The 17233-nt window shown below is 44.6% G+C and overlaps 1 protein-coding gene across 1 annotated transcript in view; it reads left to right on the plus strand.

Annotated features, from left to right (window-relative positions):
• MYO5C (myosin VC) overlaps positions 1-17233 on the plus strand; it is a 483348-nt gene that overhangs the window by 451350 nt on the left and 14765 nt on the right. Inside the window, exons 39-40 of the mRNA XM_073568417.1 lie at positions 15168-15342; positions 16934-17014. Of these exons, the coding sequence (XP_073424518.1) occupies positions 15168-15342; positions 16934-17014 (256 nt within the window). The remainder of the gene's footprint in view (positions 1-15167; positions 15343-16933; positions 17015-17233) is intronic.

Raw genomic sequence — 17233 nt, forward strand, 5'->3', positions numbered from 1 at the left:
AGTTTTTTTTTACCTTGTCCCTTTATGGGACTTTCACTTTCGGTATAATACATTACAATGCTCCAGCATTTTAATGCATTATACCTATGCTGAAAGCTGCTGACACCATGCTGTGAGCATGGTCTCTGCAGCTTTCCGCAGGTGAATGACCCGGAGGTTAAACCTCCGGGTCATCATGGCACAGGTCGGGCCCTGCGATTAAATCGCGGGGACGCCGACCTGAGGCAGAGGGAGCCCCCCTACCCTCTGCCTCCCCCCTCTGAACGCTGCGATCGCAGCAGTGAGGGAGTCAACAGCCAGGGGCGGCGGGAGCGCCGCTCCTAGCTGTCAGTGCAGAAGCTCAACCACTGCAGCGCTGAGCTCCTGCACTGAGATTGGGAAGGAGACTCTGAAATCTCAGCCTCTCCTGCCCGATCGCTGCTGTGTTTGGTCAGTCAGATTGACTGACCAGTCACAGAGCTTGGGGTGCAGGGACCGTATGCAAGGGTCCCTGCACCCTTGTCGTGCCTCTCAGCTGTCGGCACTGAACGGTCACTGCGTGTTTACATGCAGTTACAGTTCAAAGCCATGACGTGCACAATCCGTCCTGGTGCGGTAAGTTACAACCTCCCATGACGGACTGTGCACGTCAGTGTACATTAAGGGGTTAAAGGGAACCTGTCCACAGAGTTTTGCTATTTAATCTGAGTGCAGTATGATGTAGTGGCAGAACGCCTGATTCCAGCAATGTGTCACTTACTGGGTTGCTTGTTGTACTTTCAATAAAATCACTGTTTTTTCACTAGAAGATTATCATTAGAGGACTAGTTGTTTTGTGCCACGTAGTCCTCCTGCTCTGCGTAACCTCACCGCCACTGAATGGCAGCTTGAGGGGTGCATACTGATTAAAGTTTCCCCCTAAAATTTTCCAGTGTTTCAGAGCTGTCACATGTGATCCTGCCACCTCAGTTCAAACAGGAGCAGAGATTTAGCTTTCTTGAGACGAAAGGAGTCTAAGATTGTTGCTTTGTAGTGGGAGTGTGTAGGTAATAATGGAGTGAATGAACTTGGGGTCGATTAAGCTCCAATAGAAAAGCCAGTGCTCAATGCCTTGTGGGAAATGTAGTCTAGAAGCACAGAGGGAGCTCTAACAGGCCTCAAGAATGTAAGTAATAATAGACCAGAAAGATGGCTGCATGGGGCTGAAAGGGAGCTAAAAAGGCAAAATAAAGGTAATGTATCTGGGGGTTAGGTGAACTCATTTCATGAATAGTCACAATGTTTTTTTCTCTCTATTTTTACACCAGGAAATTCCATTTAATATTTATATTGCAGTGATTAATTAATAAGTTTTAGTTAATTTCCACTAACATACCAATCTGAAAGTGTTTTATGAACTAGCCTACCGTGGAAACCTTCAAAAAGAACCTGAAGACCTACCTCTTCCGATAATCCGACAGCATGCAGTAACCCTCGCTCCACCACACCACTGCATGACCAGCTCTACCCTCACCTACTGTATCCTCACTCACCCCTTGTAAATTGTGAGCCCTCGGGGCACGGTCCTCTCTCCTCCTGTACCAGTCGGTGACTCGTACTGTTCAAGATTACCGTGCTCATTTTTATTATGTACACCCCTTTTCACATGTAAAGCGCCATGGAATAAATGGAGCTATAATAATAATAAATAATAATTAATGAAGAAAACCCACACATACGTATAATATACATTCAGTGAGTATTTTGACCATGCTGTCATTTTTGCATGTTTTCCAACTTGAAGCTGAATAAACTTGAATCCTTATTGGATGAAGCAGGTCAGGTGATGTGTGTCTGTGTAATGAGGGAGAGTGGAAGGAATAGCAACGCTCTTTATCAAAATGTGCAGAATTATTAGTTTGTTATTCATCAGTTAAATCTCTTTTGTGGCCCATTTTATCTGACTCTGAAAAGTCAAAAATTGGTTACAAGTCTTACAGATGGATGCAGAGCTCTTAAAATTGATAAGATTTTGCAGTGTGATCACAGAACCATCAAACATTTTGCTACCAATAGTCAACAGGGTTGCAATAAACATGTTGAGAAACAAAATGCATATTATCTGCCAAAAGAGAATCAAATATGAAGCAACCAGGAACCCATTATCCTTCAGTGCCATCATAGTCCAGAAGTACAAGGTGTTCAGTGCTCAGAGACATGGACGAGGTAAGTGTGGCGCCCCCAGGAGTATGGTCGCCACAGTGGCATTACCTTCCTCCTAGGGAGTGTGATGTCATGCTTGGAAGCAATGAAGGGTCTCTCTATCAGTTAAATTCAACACACAGCACGGTTCCCACTCCAGGCCAGCAGAGGGAGCTCAGAACCAAAACTGGGGGAGGAGCTGCTCTCTGGGGGCCAGGAAGGGGAAATTAGTTAGTTCGTGTGAGGAGGGAAACGTGTGTGGACATGAGGAAAAGAGCTGGAAGATTGAGCAGAGTTCAGGCTCACTTCTAGCTGTAACGCATGATCTGGAGTCCGGTCTCCAAGGTTGTACGGATACTGATGTTCCTGCAGCAGAAAGCGGAGGAATAGGAAGCTGTAAATGCTCTGTTCCCACATAAGACTCGGAGGCACAACAGCAACGTGTGAGCCAGAAGAAGAAGGCTACAGCTGTCTGCCATACGAGGGAGTTCTAAAAGAGAGCAAGCAAGTGGAACTTCAGTGTAACTCAGTACTGCATGTACCTCAAATAAGCGCTAGAAAGGAGACTACACAACCCATCTGCATAGAGAGATTCCTAAGTTGCTTCGAAGCTGGCCAGCCTCTGTTCCATCTGTGATCTAGACCCTGGACTGCACTTACAAAGCACAGTAAAGGTAACGGAAACTGCACCCTGTTGTGTCATTGCATTCTTCCTGCAAACCCTCCAGCACTGCTACATCTCTGTGCCAGACACTACACCCTCTTCCTCAACACCTATTACCACTGCCCTGGGACCACAGCTCCACCTGTGAGGAGCTATTACATCTTGCTGCCTTATACCATCTGTCCCAGAGGATCTGCCTGCAGAATCGGCTTAACCCCTTAATTGCTGATCACCACTGGTGGCGTCACGTATCATCCACTTATAAACTTTAACCAGCCATGCTTAACCCCTTTTACATGGATGCCCAGGGCTACAGACCGGGTCACCGCTACTGTGACACTTCCTTCTGAGATACCGGCCCGGTACCGAGTACCCCACTACCCTGGTGGGCGATCCATAAGGAAGGCTGAACCTGACTACTTCTGAACAAGACATAGAAGTAGAAACATCAAAACTGGGCCAGGAAATACCTGTAAATAGATTTTTCTTATTTATGGACTGATGAGATGAGAGAGACTCTTGTCTATATCAGAATTGAATATGAACCTCCACTTTGACTCAGTCGCCAGCAAGGTGGAGGTGGGGTACTGCTATGGGCTGGTATTATTAAAGATGAGCTAGTTGGACTTTTTCAGGTTGAAGATAGTCAGAATCAACTCCCAAACCTACTGCAAGTTTTTAGAAGACACCTTTTTTCAAGCAGTTGTACAGGAAAAGTCTGTACTTTTAAAGAAAACTATGATTTTTATGCATGACAATGGTCCATTGCATGCTTTGAAGTAAATTATCTGCTTAGATATCCAGTAAAGGCCATAAAGATAAAAGAAAAAGACATGGCCCCTTCCTCACTTGACCTAAACCTGTTGTGAATTCGCTTTCTGGCCTCCCTCTGGTTATTACTGAAGGTAGTGGAGCTAGTCAGATCGACAGAGGGGTTGCGAGTTCTCTTTCTAGGCTCCCTCTGGTGGTTACTGGAGGTAATGGAGCTGATCTGATTGACAGAGGCTTGCCACCTTATAATGATGATGACGATTGGAGATCTGGAGTTAGTTGCACAATTTGCATGATACTATTGTTCTGGGTTTTCCTTGGTTGCAAACTCATAATCCTGTTTTGGATTGGAAATCTGTGTCTGTGGTGAGTTGGGGTTGTCAATGTGTTCTTAGTGACACTCCTGTTTTCTCCACCTCTCCCCAGTCTCATGATATTCCTGACTATTTGGCTGATTTTCCTGATGTATTTAGTGAGAGTAAGTCTGTATCTTTGCCTCCTCATAGGAGTTAGTGCAATTGAGTTAATGCCCGGGTGTAAATTTCCCAAGGGTCGGCTTTTCAATTTATCGGTACCCGAACATGATGCTATGCGATCTTATATCAAGGAGTCGTTGGAGAAGGGTCAAATTAGACCATCCTCTTCACCTTGAGGTGCTGGGGTTTTTTTTGTGGCCAAGAAAGATGGTTCATTAAGGCCATGTATTGACTATCGTTCCCTTAACAAAATCACTGTTAAATATCAGTACCTGTTACCCCTGATTTCTGATTTATTTTCCAGAGTTAAAAGTGCCTGTTGGTTTACCAAGCTTGACCTCAGGGGGGTGTATAATCTTATTCGCATCAAGCTTGGGGATGAAAGGAAGATGGCGTTTAACACTCTGGAGGGACATTTTGAGTACCTGGTGATGCCTTTTGGGCTCACTAATGCCCCTTCTGTCTTCCAATCATTTATGAACGATATTTTCCGGGACTTTGTGGATAAGTTTTTGATCATTTATCTTGATGATATTTTGATCTTTTCCAGTGATTGGGATTTTCATGTGGAACATGTCCGGACTGTGTTCCGGATTTTGAGGGAAAATTCTCTGTATGTTAAGGGATCGAAGTGCCTTTTTGGTGTACAGAGGATTTCATTTTTGGGATTCATTTTGTCCCCGTCTGCTATTGAAATGGACCCGGCCAAGATACAGGCCATTTATGATTGGGTTCAGCCCACTTCTTTGAAGGCTCTCCAGAAGTTTTTGGGTTTTGCTAATTTCTACCATAAATTTATAAGTAATTTTTCTGGTATTGTTAATTAAACCACTGACTGATTTGACCAAAAAGGGCGCTGATGTGGTGAATTGGTCTCCAGAGGCAGTCTTGGCATTTCAGGAGCTTAAGCGGAGATTCACTTCTGCTCCGGTTCTACGGCAACCTGATGTCTCACTCCCATTTCAGGTGGAGGTGGATGCTTCTGAGATTAGTGCAGGAGCCGTTTTGTCCCAAAAAGATCTGGTGACTTCTAAGATGAATCCCTGTGCCTTCTTTTCTCAAATTCTCCCCATCTGAACGCAACTATGATGGGAATCGGGAATTGTTTGCCATGAAATGGGCATTTGAGGAGTGGAGACATTGGTTGGAGGGAGCTAGACATCAAGTTGTGGTCTGTTATGATTGAGTCACCGTAGGAGGCAAAAATAGAAATGCAAGCTAAGTCCAGAAAACCGGAGAAGTTGGCAGCTATCGGATTGCAGACCCCTGAACCTATCAACACAACTAGCAGTAGCCGTGGGGGGCTCCTACGATGCCCTAGGCCCCTCGATCACAGCCGGAGGACTACATAGCCTAAAGACAGAAAGGGAAATCTAAACTGCCCCAGAGCAGACCCCAAAGCAAAAGGCAGCCCCCCCACATATAATGACGGTGAAGCAAGAAGAAAGAACAAAACACAGACAGAAAGATAGACTGAGCAAAGATGGGGCCCAAGCTAGCTTAGATAGGAAAGGACAGGAAGGCAGCTATCTGCAATCCGTGAAAAAACCCTATGAAAACAAGAGCCAACAAACTGACAGTAAAAAAGGCCCTGAAGATGCTAGGCTTCAAAAAAGGCTATGTCAGTACTCAGGAATATTCTGAATACAGAGCAACAGGCAAAAGGAGATTCAGCTCACCCCAGCAGGGAATGGCAGAATCCAGAAAAGCAAAGAAAACAAAACACTAATGCAAAAAGGCAAAGCAGAAATCTTAGCTTTAGCTGAGCAGGAATCAGATTGGTTTCCTAGAAGTCCACAGAGAAATCACCCGCAGGCCAGAAGGGCGTCGGCAGCCTTATATCCAGTCACTAACTCCACTCAGCCAGTCATCATCATCAGCCCCAGGTATTTGACAATCAGGCTCACTACCTTTCTTCACCAGAAGAGGGAGTTCCTCGGGCCTCAGTAGTGAAGGGGAAAATGAACTCACAACAGTACCTCCCCCTTGAGGAGGGGTCACCGAACCCTCAACCACGCCACCAGGGCGATCAGGGTGAGCCCGATGAAAGGAACGCACCAATCTTTTGGCATGAATATCAGAGGCAGAGACCCAGGAATTATTCTCCTGACCATAATCCTTCCACTTAACCAAATACTGGAGTCTCCGTCTAGCCAGACGGGAATCCAATACTTTCTCTATTCCATGTTACCTTCAACCAATACAGGGTCTGGAGGTGCAACCCCCGGAACAACAGGTTCAACAAACCTCTTCAACAAAGATTTATGGAACACATTATGGATTTTAAATGTGACAGGAAGAGCCAAACGAAAAGAGACCGGATTAATAATCTCCAAAATCTTGTAAGGTCCAATAAATCTAGGCTTAAACTTAGGAGAAGCCACCTTCATAGCAATATTTTTTGATGATAACCACACCATATCACCAACCTTAAACTGGGGACCAATGGTCCTATATCGGTTGGAAAACCGCTGGGCCTTTTCCTGGGAGAGAGATAAATTTTCCACCACTTGGTCCCAGATCTGGTGCATTCTCTCCACCAGAGTGTCAACACCTGGGCAGGCAGAGGGCTCCACCTGCCCTGAAGAAAATCGAGGATGAAACCCAAAGTTACAAAAAAAAGGTGACATCAAAGTGGCAGAACTAGCTCTATTATTTAAAGCAAATTCGGCCAAGGGCAAAAATGAAACCCAATCATCCTGATCAGCAGAAATAAAACATCTCAAATATGACTCCAAGGTCTGGTTTGTTCTCTCTGTCTGCCCATTGGTCTGAGGGTGAAAAGCAGAGGAGAAGGACAACTGAATACCCAGCTTGGAACAGAAAGTTCTCCAAAATCTAGACACAAGCTGGACTCCTCTGTCAGATACAATGTTCTCAGGAATCCCGTGCAAGCGAGCCAGCTGTTGTAAAAACAGGGGCACCAATTCAGAGAAAGACGGCAACTTAGGGAGTGGTACAAGATGAACCATCTTAGAGAACCTATCACAAATCACCCAAATAACAGTCATCCTTTGAGAGACAGGCATATCAGAGATGAAATCCATTGAAATATGGGACCATGGCCTCTTGGGGACAGGCAAAGGCATCAACAACCCACTAGAGCGAGAACACGATTTAGACCGGGAGCACGTCCCACAGGACTGCACAAAATTCCTGACATCACGAGACAAGCAGGGCCACCAGAAAGACCGACTCACCAGATCTCTAGTACCAAAAATACCTGGATGACCAGCCAAAGCAGAGCAATGAACTTCAGACATCACTCTCTTCTTCCACTGGTCAGGAACATACAACTTTCCACTGGGACAACGCTCAGGTTTGTCCTCCTGGAACTCTTCCAGAGCACGTCTCAAATCGGGCGAGATGGCAGAAAGAACTACCCCTTCGCCTAAGATGGTAGCAGGCTTGGTCACCACAGGAGAATCAGCAAAGAAGCTCCTAGAGAGGGCGTCAGCCTTGACATTCTTAGTTCCAGGAAGAAAAGAAACCACAAAATCAAAACGTGTAAAAAACAAGGCCCACCTAGCCTGTCTAGGGTTCAAGCGCTTAGCCGACTCTAGGTAAATCAAATTCTTGTGGTCAGTGAGGACCACGACTTGATGCTTAGCTCCCTCCAACCAATGTCTCCACTCCTCAGATGCCCATTTCATGGCTAACAGTTCCCGATTCCCCACATCATAGTTACGTTCAGATGGAGAGAACTTTCGGGAAAAGAAAGCACAGGGATTCATTTTAGATGTTACAGGATCCTTTTGGGACAAAACAGCTCCTGCACCAATCTCAGAAGCATCCACCTCTACCTGGAACGGAAGTGAGACATCAGGTTGCCGCAAAACCGGGGCGGAGGTGAATCTTCGCTTCAGCTCCTGAAAGGAAGAAACAGCCTCCGGAGACCAATTTAACACATCAGCACCCTTCTTAGTCAAATCAGTCAGTGGCTTGGCAATACTAGAAAATTTTGCTATAAATTTCCGATAAAAATTAGCAAAACCCAAAAACTTCTGGAGGGCCTTCAAAGAAGTGGGCTGAACCCAATCGTAAATGGCCTGTACTTTGGCCGGGTCCATTTCAATAGTTGACGGGGACAAAATAAATCCCAAAAAAGAAATCCTCTGTACTCCAAAAAGGCATTTAGATCCTTTGACATACAGGGAATTCTCCCTCAAGATCCGGAACACAGTCCGAATATGTTCCACATGAGAATCCCAATGCTTGGAGAAGATCAAAATATCCAGATAGATAATCAAAAATTTATCGACAAAATCTCGGAAAATATCGTTCATGAAGCACTGGAAGACAGAAGGGGCATTAGTGAACCCAAAAGGCATCACCAGGTACTCAAAATGTCCCTCCGGAGTATTAAACGCCGTCTTCCATTCATCCCCATGCTTAATGCGAATAAGATTATACGCCCCCCTGAGGTCAAGCTTGGTAAACCAGCAAGCACCTTTAACTCTGGAGAATAGATCAGAAATCAGGGGTAACGGATACTGATATTTAACAGTAATTTTGTTGAGAGCACGATAATCAATACAAGGTCTTAATGATCCATCCTTTTTGGCTACAAAAAAAAAAACGGCACCTAAGGGTGACGAGGATGGTCTAATATGACCCTTCTCCAACGCCTCCTTAATATAGGATCGCATAGCCTCGTGCTCGGGTACAGATAAATTGAAGAGCCGACCCTTGGGAAATTTACACCCCGGGCTCAGTTCAATTGCACAGTCATAACTCCTATGAGGAGGCAGAGATGCAGACTCATTCTCACTAAATACATCATAAAAGTCCGCCAAATAATCAGGAACATCATGCGACTGAGGAGAGGTGGAAAACACCGGAGCCTCACTAAAGGCACAGCGACAACCCCAACTCACCACAGACACAGATTTCCAATCCAAAACTGGATTATGAATTTGTAACCAGGGAAAACCCAGAACAATAGTATCATGCAGATTATGTAACACCAAAAACCTGCAATTTTCTTGATGGTCTGGGGCGACCCGCATTACCACCTGGGTCCAAAACTGAGGTTTATTTTTAGCCAAAGGAGTAGCATCAATCCCCCTCAAAGGGATAGGCGTCTGCAGAGGTGTCATCGGAAATCCACAACGTTTAGCAAAATCCAAGTCCATTAGGTTTAGAGCTGCTCCCGAATCCACAAAAGCCTTGGCGGAAAATGTGGACAGGGAGCAGATCAGAGTAATAGCCAGAAGAAACTTAGGTTGAACACCACCAACAGAAAACGTGTGTGCAAGGCGTTTCTCGCGTTTAGGACAGACAGAAATAATATGCGAGGCATCTCCACAGAAAAAACACAACTTATTACACCTTCTGAACTCCTGACGCTGCTCTCTGGAAAAAACTCTATCACATTGCATAGGTTCAGACATCTGTTCAACAGGTGGCAACACCTCTCGTGCAGCTCTGCGTTCGCGCAAACGCCGATCAACCTGAATGGCTAAAGACATAGAATCGTCAAGACCAGAGGGAACAGGAAATCCCACCATAGTATCTTTTACGGCTTCTGACAACCCCTTCCGAAAGAGAGCAGCCAAGGCATTATCATTCCAGGTAGTAAGTACTGCCCACTTTCGGAATTTTTCACAGTACAATTCTGCATAATCACGACCCTGGTTCAATGCCAGCAGGGTCTTTTCAGCCTGATCAATGGCATTAGGTTCGTCATACAACAACCCCAAGGCCTGAAAAAATGCGTTCACATTAGTCAGACTATGATCATCTGGTTTCAAAGAAAACGCCCAATCCTGGGGATCGCCACGCAGCAAAGAGATGACAATTTTAACCTGCTGCGCGGAGCTCCCTGACGAGTTAGGCTTCAAGGCAAAAAATAATTTACAATTATTTTTGAAATTCAAAAATTTAGACCGATCCCCAAAAAATACATCAGGTGTAGGAATCTTTGGTTCAGCAGCATGTGAATGAGCAAGGTAGGCGGAAATTCCCCGCACTTCCGCAGCGAGCTGCTCCACACGATCAGACAATTGCTTTATCTCCATTGAGAGAAAAAAAAATTCCCCCTACGGCCTCAGAGATATAGAGGAAAAAATATACACACTTTTTTTTTTTTTTTTAATACAATTCTTTCCTGCAATTGAGTACCCTAGGATCTGCGGTATGGCGGGTGATTCTGTTATGATTGAGTCACCGTAGGAGGCAAAAATAGAAATGCAAGCTAAGTCCAGAAAACCGGAGAAGTTGGCAGCTATCGGATTGCAGACCCCTGAACCTATCAACACAACTAGCAGTAGCCGTGGGGGGCTCCTACGATGCCCTAGGCCCCTCGATCACAGCCGGAGGACTACATAGCCTAAAGACAGAAAGGGAAATCTAAACTGCCCCAGAGCAGACCCCAAAGCAAAAGGCAGCCCCCCCACATATAATGACGGTGAAGCAAGAAGAAAGAACAAAACACAGACAGAAAGATAGACTGAGCAAAGATGGGGCCCAAGCTAGCTTAGATAGGAAAGGACAGGAAGGCTGCTGTCTGCAATCCGTGAAAAAACCCTATGAAAACAAGAGCCAACAAACTGACAGTAAAAAAGGCCCTGAAGACGCTAGGCTTCAAAAAAGGCTATGTCAGTACTCAGGAATATTCTGAATACAGAGCAACAGGCAAAAGGAGATTCAGCTCACCCCAGCAGGGAATGGCAGAATCCAGAAAAGCAAAGAAAACAAAACACTAATGCAAAAAGGCAAAGCAGAAATCTTAGCTTTAGATGAGCAGGAATCAGACTGGTTTTCTAGAAGTCCACAGAGAAATCACCCGCAGGCCAGAAGGGCGTCGGCAGCCTTATATCCAGTCACTAACTCCACTCAGCCAGTCATCATCATCAGCCCCAGGTGTTTGACAATCAGGCTCACTACCTTTCTTCACCAGAAGAGGGAGTTCCTCGGGCCTCAGTAGTGAAGGGGAAAATGAACTCACAACAGTGGTTCTCACCAACCACAAGAATTTGATTTATCTTGAATCAGCCAAACGCTTGAATCCTTGACAGGCTAGGTGGGCCTTGTTTTTCACGCGTTTTAATTTTGTGGTCTCTTTTCTTCCGGGCACTAAGAATGTTAAGGTGGACGCCCTTTCTAGGAGTTTCTTTGCGGATTCTCTTGATGTGACTGAGCCTACTACCATTCTAAATGAGGGTGTGGTTCTTTCCGCTATTTCACCTGATTTGAGACGTGCCCTGGAGGAATTTCAGGAGGACAAACCTGAACGTTGCCCTATGGGAAAAATGTATGTCCCTGACCAGTGGAGGAAAAGAGTAATGTCTGAAATTCATTGCTCCACGTTGGCTGGTCATCCAGGTATTTTTGGTACCAGGGGTTTGGTGAGTCGGTCTTTTTGGTGGCCTGCCTTATCTCGTGATGTCAGGAATATTGTGCAGTCCTGTGGGACTTGTTCTCGGTCCAAGCCCTGTTCTCGTTCTAGTGGGTTGTTGATGCCCCTGCCGGTGCCCAGGAGGCCATGATGGACCCATATCTCAATGGATTTTATTTCTGATCTTCCTGTCTCTCAGAGAATGACTGTTATCTGGGTGATTTGTGATAGATTTTCTAAGATGGTCCATCTTGTACCACTCCCAAAGTTTCCATCTTCTTCTGAGTTGGTGCCCTTGTTTTTACAACAGGTGGTTCGGTTGCACGGGATTCCTGAGAACATTGTGTCGGACAGAGGAGTCCAGTTTGTTTCCAGATTTTGGAGAGCTTTTTGTTCCAAGCTGGGAATTCAGTTATCTTTCTCCTCTGCATTTCATCCTCAGATCAATGGGCAGACTGAGAGAACAAACCAGACTTTGGAGTCCTATTTAAGATGTTTCATATCTGCTGATCAGGATGACTGGGTCTCATTTTTGCCCTTGGCCGAATTCGCGCTAAACAATAGAGCTAGTTCTGCCACTTTGATGTCGCTTTTTTCTGTAACTTTAGGTTTCATCCTCGATTTTCTTCAGGGCAAGTGGAATCTTCGGCCTGCCCAAGTGGGGACTCTGTGGTAGAGAGAATGCAGCAGATTTGGGACCAAGTGGTGGATAAGTTGATCTGATTGACAGAGGCTTGCCAGCTGATAATGATGATGACGATAGGAGATCTGGGGTTTCAGATTGGGATTTAAGACAGCCGACTCCCTCTATCCCTGCTGGTGATTTGCTTCCTGTTCCTCCTGAGGTCTGATTTCTCCAGCTCTGTCCCTGCATGTTCAGCTAAGTGGTTTATTTGCTATTCTGTTTGCATTTGATCTGGTTTTGTCTATCTCTTCTTGGTGCGGGTCAGTCAGCTCCGGCTTGGGCTGTGCTGAATCACCGCCCATATGTTACTGCTTGTGCCAGTTTGTTTTATCCCCTGTTAGATTGGTCTCTTTTTGCTCTGCTTTTAGAATATACCAAAGTGCTGTTATAGTGGGGGCGAAGTCGTGTGACTTCAGTGTTTTTGCATCAGACGTGTTGGATTTTTTTGCAGGGTTTTTTGCGTGATTGCAGACAGTTTCTTTCCTTTCCTGTCCTGTCTAGTCATTGTGGGCCCCATCATTTGCTCAGTCTATTTTCCTGCCTGTGTTTGTGTTTTCATCTTGTCTCACCGACAATATATGCTTGGGGGCTATCTATTCCTTAGGGGGTCTGCTCTGGGGCAGTTTAGATTTCCCCTTTCTTGCTTTAGGCTTAGTTAGCTCTCCGGCTGTGCCAAGGCGTCTAGGATCATCGTAGGTACGCTCCACGGCTACTGCTAGATGTGTGGATAGAATCAGGGGTCTGCAATCCGCTTAGGTACCAACCTCTCTGGTTTTCTGTGGCTTAGCCTGGACCTGCTCTCCTCCTCGGTGACCCAATCATAACAGTAAGAACTTGTGGACCCTTCTGAAATGGGAGATTTATGGTGAAGGAAAACTATACACCTCTCTGAACGGTGTCTGGGAGACTGTGGTTGGTGTTGCCCAAATAGTTGAACGTCAACAGATTAAGGAACTGGCAGACTCCATGGATGGAGCTTATGACTGTTATTGTTATGTCAAAAATTTATTTTGTATATTTTGAGTTGTGTTTATATGTTAAAGTGAGAATAACAACCAAACAAATGAGATGGAGACATTTACGTTTTTCATTTATTTTGATAAAAATTATATACATTTGTAGTTGCTCAATAATTCTGCACACAGACATTCTCCTCAGAAATATAAAACCTCACTTTTACTTTCTTAAATGCTGTATTCCGGTGTAACAGGCCATAGTATACCCCGAGTCCAGACTATACCCTTGTTTAAAACGGCCTAGGTGTGATTATACCCCAACCATATTATGGCCTGGGCCAATTTATACTCCAGCGTATAAATTGGCCTAGGCCATTTCATACCCCTCATGACAGATTATACCGCCCTTGATATCAGCAGTGTTGAGTGATGTACACAAGAATTAGTTTTTGGGAATTGAGGTTTGTCAGATATGTTATGTGAGAAGATAACTGACTTAAATCTTAAACCCATAGACTTTTATTACTTGAACCAAAAAAACTTCAATCAGTAAAAATATTAGACTTCCATAAAGATATAATGAGGTAACACATTAAAAGCAGCTGTGTGTATGAGTATGATAGAAAGAGATCTGCAAACTTTACAACCAATCGGAGACTGGGCGAGAAAAGTGAAGTGATAGATCAAGTTGTAATAAGGGCCCCGTCACACATAGCGATCTCGCTAGAGATCGCTGTGTGTGACAGAGATCAGAGACCGGCCCCCCTGCCAGTATCGCTGATCGCTCTTGGAAAGCCCTGGACATTTCTTTGATCGCTGGTCTCCCGCTGGCCAGCACGCATCGCTGCGTGTGACAGGCGGGAGACCAGCGATCAGCTGGTAACTAAGGTACACATCGGGTATCTAAGGGACGCACGCCCCTTAGAAACCTGATGTGTACCTTAGTTACCAGCTCCCTGCATCAGCGCGCTGGTAACTAAAGTACACAACGACGCCGCACGCTCGGCGTTGCTGGTGCTGATCGCTGGTGAAGCTGTCTGTTTGACAGCTCACCAGCGATCATGTAGCGACTCACCAGCGATCCTGACACGTTGATATTGTTGTCGGGATCGCTGGTGAGTCGCTATGTGTGACATAGCCTTAAGGTAAAAGCACTAATCTTAATGAACAGCAGGGTATCTCAGAGGTAATGACTGTTGTCCGTTACCAGTCACAATGTATTATAAGATCCATCTTCATCATGTGATTAGCAACACAAATACATTCCCACTCTGTGTAAGTCAGTTTTAAGTTATTCAAAATTGGCATCTAAAATCTATCTCATTTACAAGGGCTCATATAATAGAGGGGTATATTGCAGCCTGAAGGGGTATAGTTTGGTCTAGGTATAGTGTGGCCTAGGACAGTTTATCCCCCGGTGTATACTCTGGTCTGGACAAAACTGTACCCGTGTTTAATCTGGACAGGGGTTAACTTGGCCTGTTATACCGGTTTATGAACCTCTTGGATTGCCCGACAGCACTGTAGTTGTTCAATAATAAGATTAATCAGCAAAAATACAAATTAAAAAATAATTGTTCACGAAGTGTAAAAAAGAATAACAGCAGACCTGTTCCTGGTTTATATTTGATGTGCATTAGGGAATTATAAGGTTAGATGTGTGGGGAGAATTGCCTGTACACCAAAATTGGGGACCGAGCTCTAATACACTCCTTGTTTAGTAATAATGCCACTGCCTGTAGTGAGGAGAGACATATATTTCCTTATACTATTTATTCGAACCAGGTTGGGGGTCACTTTTTATGGGCAGCATAACAAACACACAGTATGTCTCTATGCTACATATTACCCTTGTTTCAGATACACTATGAAACGTTGTCCGGCTGTACACTATTATGCAATGCTGCTATTTTACCATGCAAAATCTACAATGATTATGGGCTGTCATTCACATTAATATTGTAGGTGATGCAGCACCTTTGGATTCACTCAACTTGTTTTAAATTCTCTAACGTTGAACTTTGTAGGAAACATAATGCATTTTAGTGACCTCCTTTGCATCCTCCTGACTTTATGCAAACTTTACCATTCACCCATGTCATTAACTTTTGTCTAGATGTAATATAAGCTATCTGGAAGAATGGCTACAAGGAAAGAATCTGCATGGTAGTGCAGCCAAGGAAACCCTAGAACCTCTTTCCCAAGCGGCATGGTTGTTACAAGTCAAAAAAATCAAAGATGAAGATGCTAAAGAAATATGTGATCGCTGCTCTGCACTTTCTACAGTCCAGGTAATGTTACTCTCCCATCCTTTTATCATAGTTTTCTTTTGTCACTCTATTCATCTGTATACAATAAATGACATAAGTGAAGTCTCTCCCAAATGCTTGAATAACACGAAAGAATTGACATTCTCCAAGAGTGGATGCAGATCTCTCCTGGGTTGAGGGCTTTTCAAGACTGCAGTGTATTTCATAAAACTGCATTTCACTGGAGGTTGTAAAACTCAGATATTTCCAATAAACTTGTAGTCTTGGGAAATAATTTCTTCAGCGCCAGAGCAAACTCATGACCAGTGACATCACACCCATTGAAATGCCATTTCCCATGACCATAACAGCCAGTCGTGACCCAGCCTTATGGCATTATGTCTCTAATAGCTTTTGCAGTGTGCAATAAGTACTGCAAATATTTGACCTGTTCATTGGTACAATTTAAAATGTGACTCTTTATGTTTGCTATCAGGTCATTTCCTATGAGACCTATCTGTAACTTGTAGTCAGGCACTCAGCAGGGTCATGTAACATTTACAACATATGCCACCAAAAAGGCAATAAAATAGCTGTGCTTAACTAAAGCCCCCGTTACACACTGCGATATCGCTGTAAAGTCACCGATTTTGTGACGTAGCAGCGGTATTGCTAGCGATATCGCTACATGTGATACTTACCTCCGACCGGCTCCCCCGCTGATTATCGCTGATCGCGCGAGAAGGTCCTGGATCATCATCGCTTCCTGTGGTGCCGACGAGCGACGCGTGGACGCGGGCAGGAGGACGTCAGGATCGCCGCGTCTGACAGGTAAGTAGCGACCCCCGACCCCAGCTATGTCGCTGGTGAGATCTTCCTGTGTGGCAGCTCACTAGCGACCACTTAGCGATGCACCAGCGATCCATATCATTGTTGGGATCGCTGGTGCATCGCTATGTGTAACGGTACCCTAAGGGTTTAAAGGGGAACGTTTCTCCTTGCCAGAGAGTGTCAAGCTGACATAAGGAGACTTATACGCCATATAATGCTCCCCTGGGACTTTATATATACAAATAGCCACTTCAGAAGGATGACTTGATCTCGGGCGCCACTTATTGGATGTAGCAATCCTAAAGGTCAATATTGCTGCATGAGTTAGGATAAGAAGCCAAACCAGAAACTCCACTTGCAGACACGTGTTTCGGGATATTGACCCCACCTCAGTGCAAAGCAGGAGATCTGATATTGCTATGTCAGACTCCTCTGACTGGTGTTCTGAGGGGGATCATTCCTTCTTCTAGGAATTAAAATAAGCAAATAGCCTCTACAGAAAGAAGATGTCTTGATATATCAAGGAGATCTATTTCCCCCTCTCATAGATCTTATCAGCTCATTTACATATTAAGAAAAATGTGGATATCTCTGGAATAAAACATCGGATCACAGATATCAAGGTGTCATTGTTTTCAGGTTTCTATGACCTGCATGCCCTTATAGACGGCATAAGAATGTTGATCCTACTGACAGATTCCCTCTGAATTCCAGATGTGACTCATTATTATTTACCCAGTTGCACCCCAAGTGATAAGACATGTTGATTTAACTGCATTGTTTTCTTTATTATTTATTACAGATTGTTAAAATACTGAACTCTTACACGCCTATTGATGATTTTGAAAAGCGAGTTACACCCTCATTTGTTCGTAAAGTTCAGGTAATACATTCATGGAGCTGTAGATATATGCAGGTGGTTTAGAAATATTTTCTCCCTTTTTCACCTCCTGGACATCCTTTTTATGTGTACCCAGAAGCTATGATGAAAAGTCATTCTGTATCACTAAACCGTCCGAGTGTAAAAAAAAAGATTGATATTGTATAACCGTTCGGTGACACTACTTGGTATTCAGGATTGGATTCGAGGGGTACCTGGTTC

Source organism: Dendrobates tinctorius, unplaced genomic scaffold (genome assembly GCF_039654945.1).
Source record: "Dendrobates tinctorius isolate UK_male_01 unplaced genomic scaffold, ASM3965494v1 ptg000022l, whole genome shotgun sequence".
In the NCBI taxonomy this organism is placed as follows: Eukaryota; Metazoa; Chordata; class Amphibia; order Anura; family Dendrobatidae; genus Dendrobates; species Dendrobates tinctorius.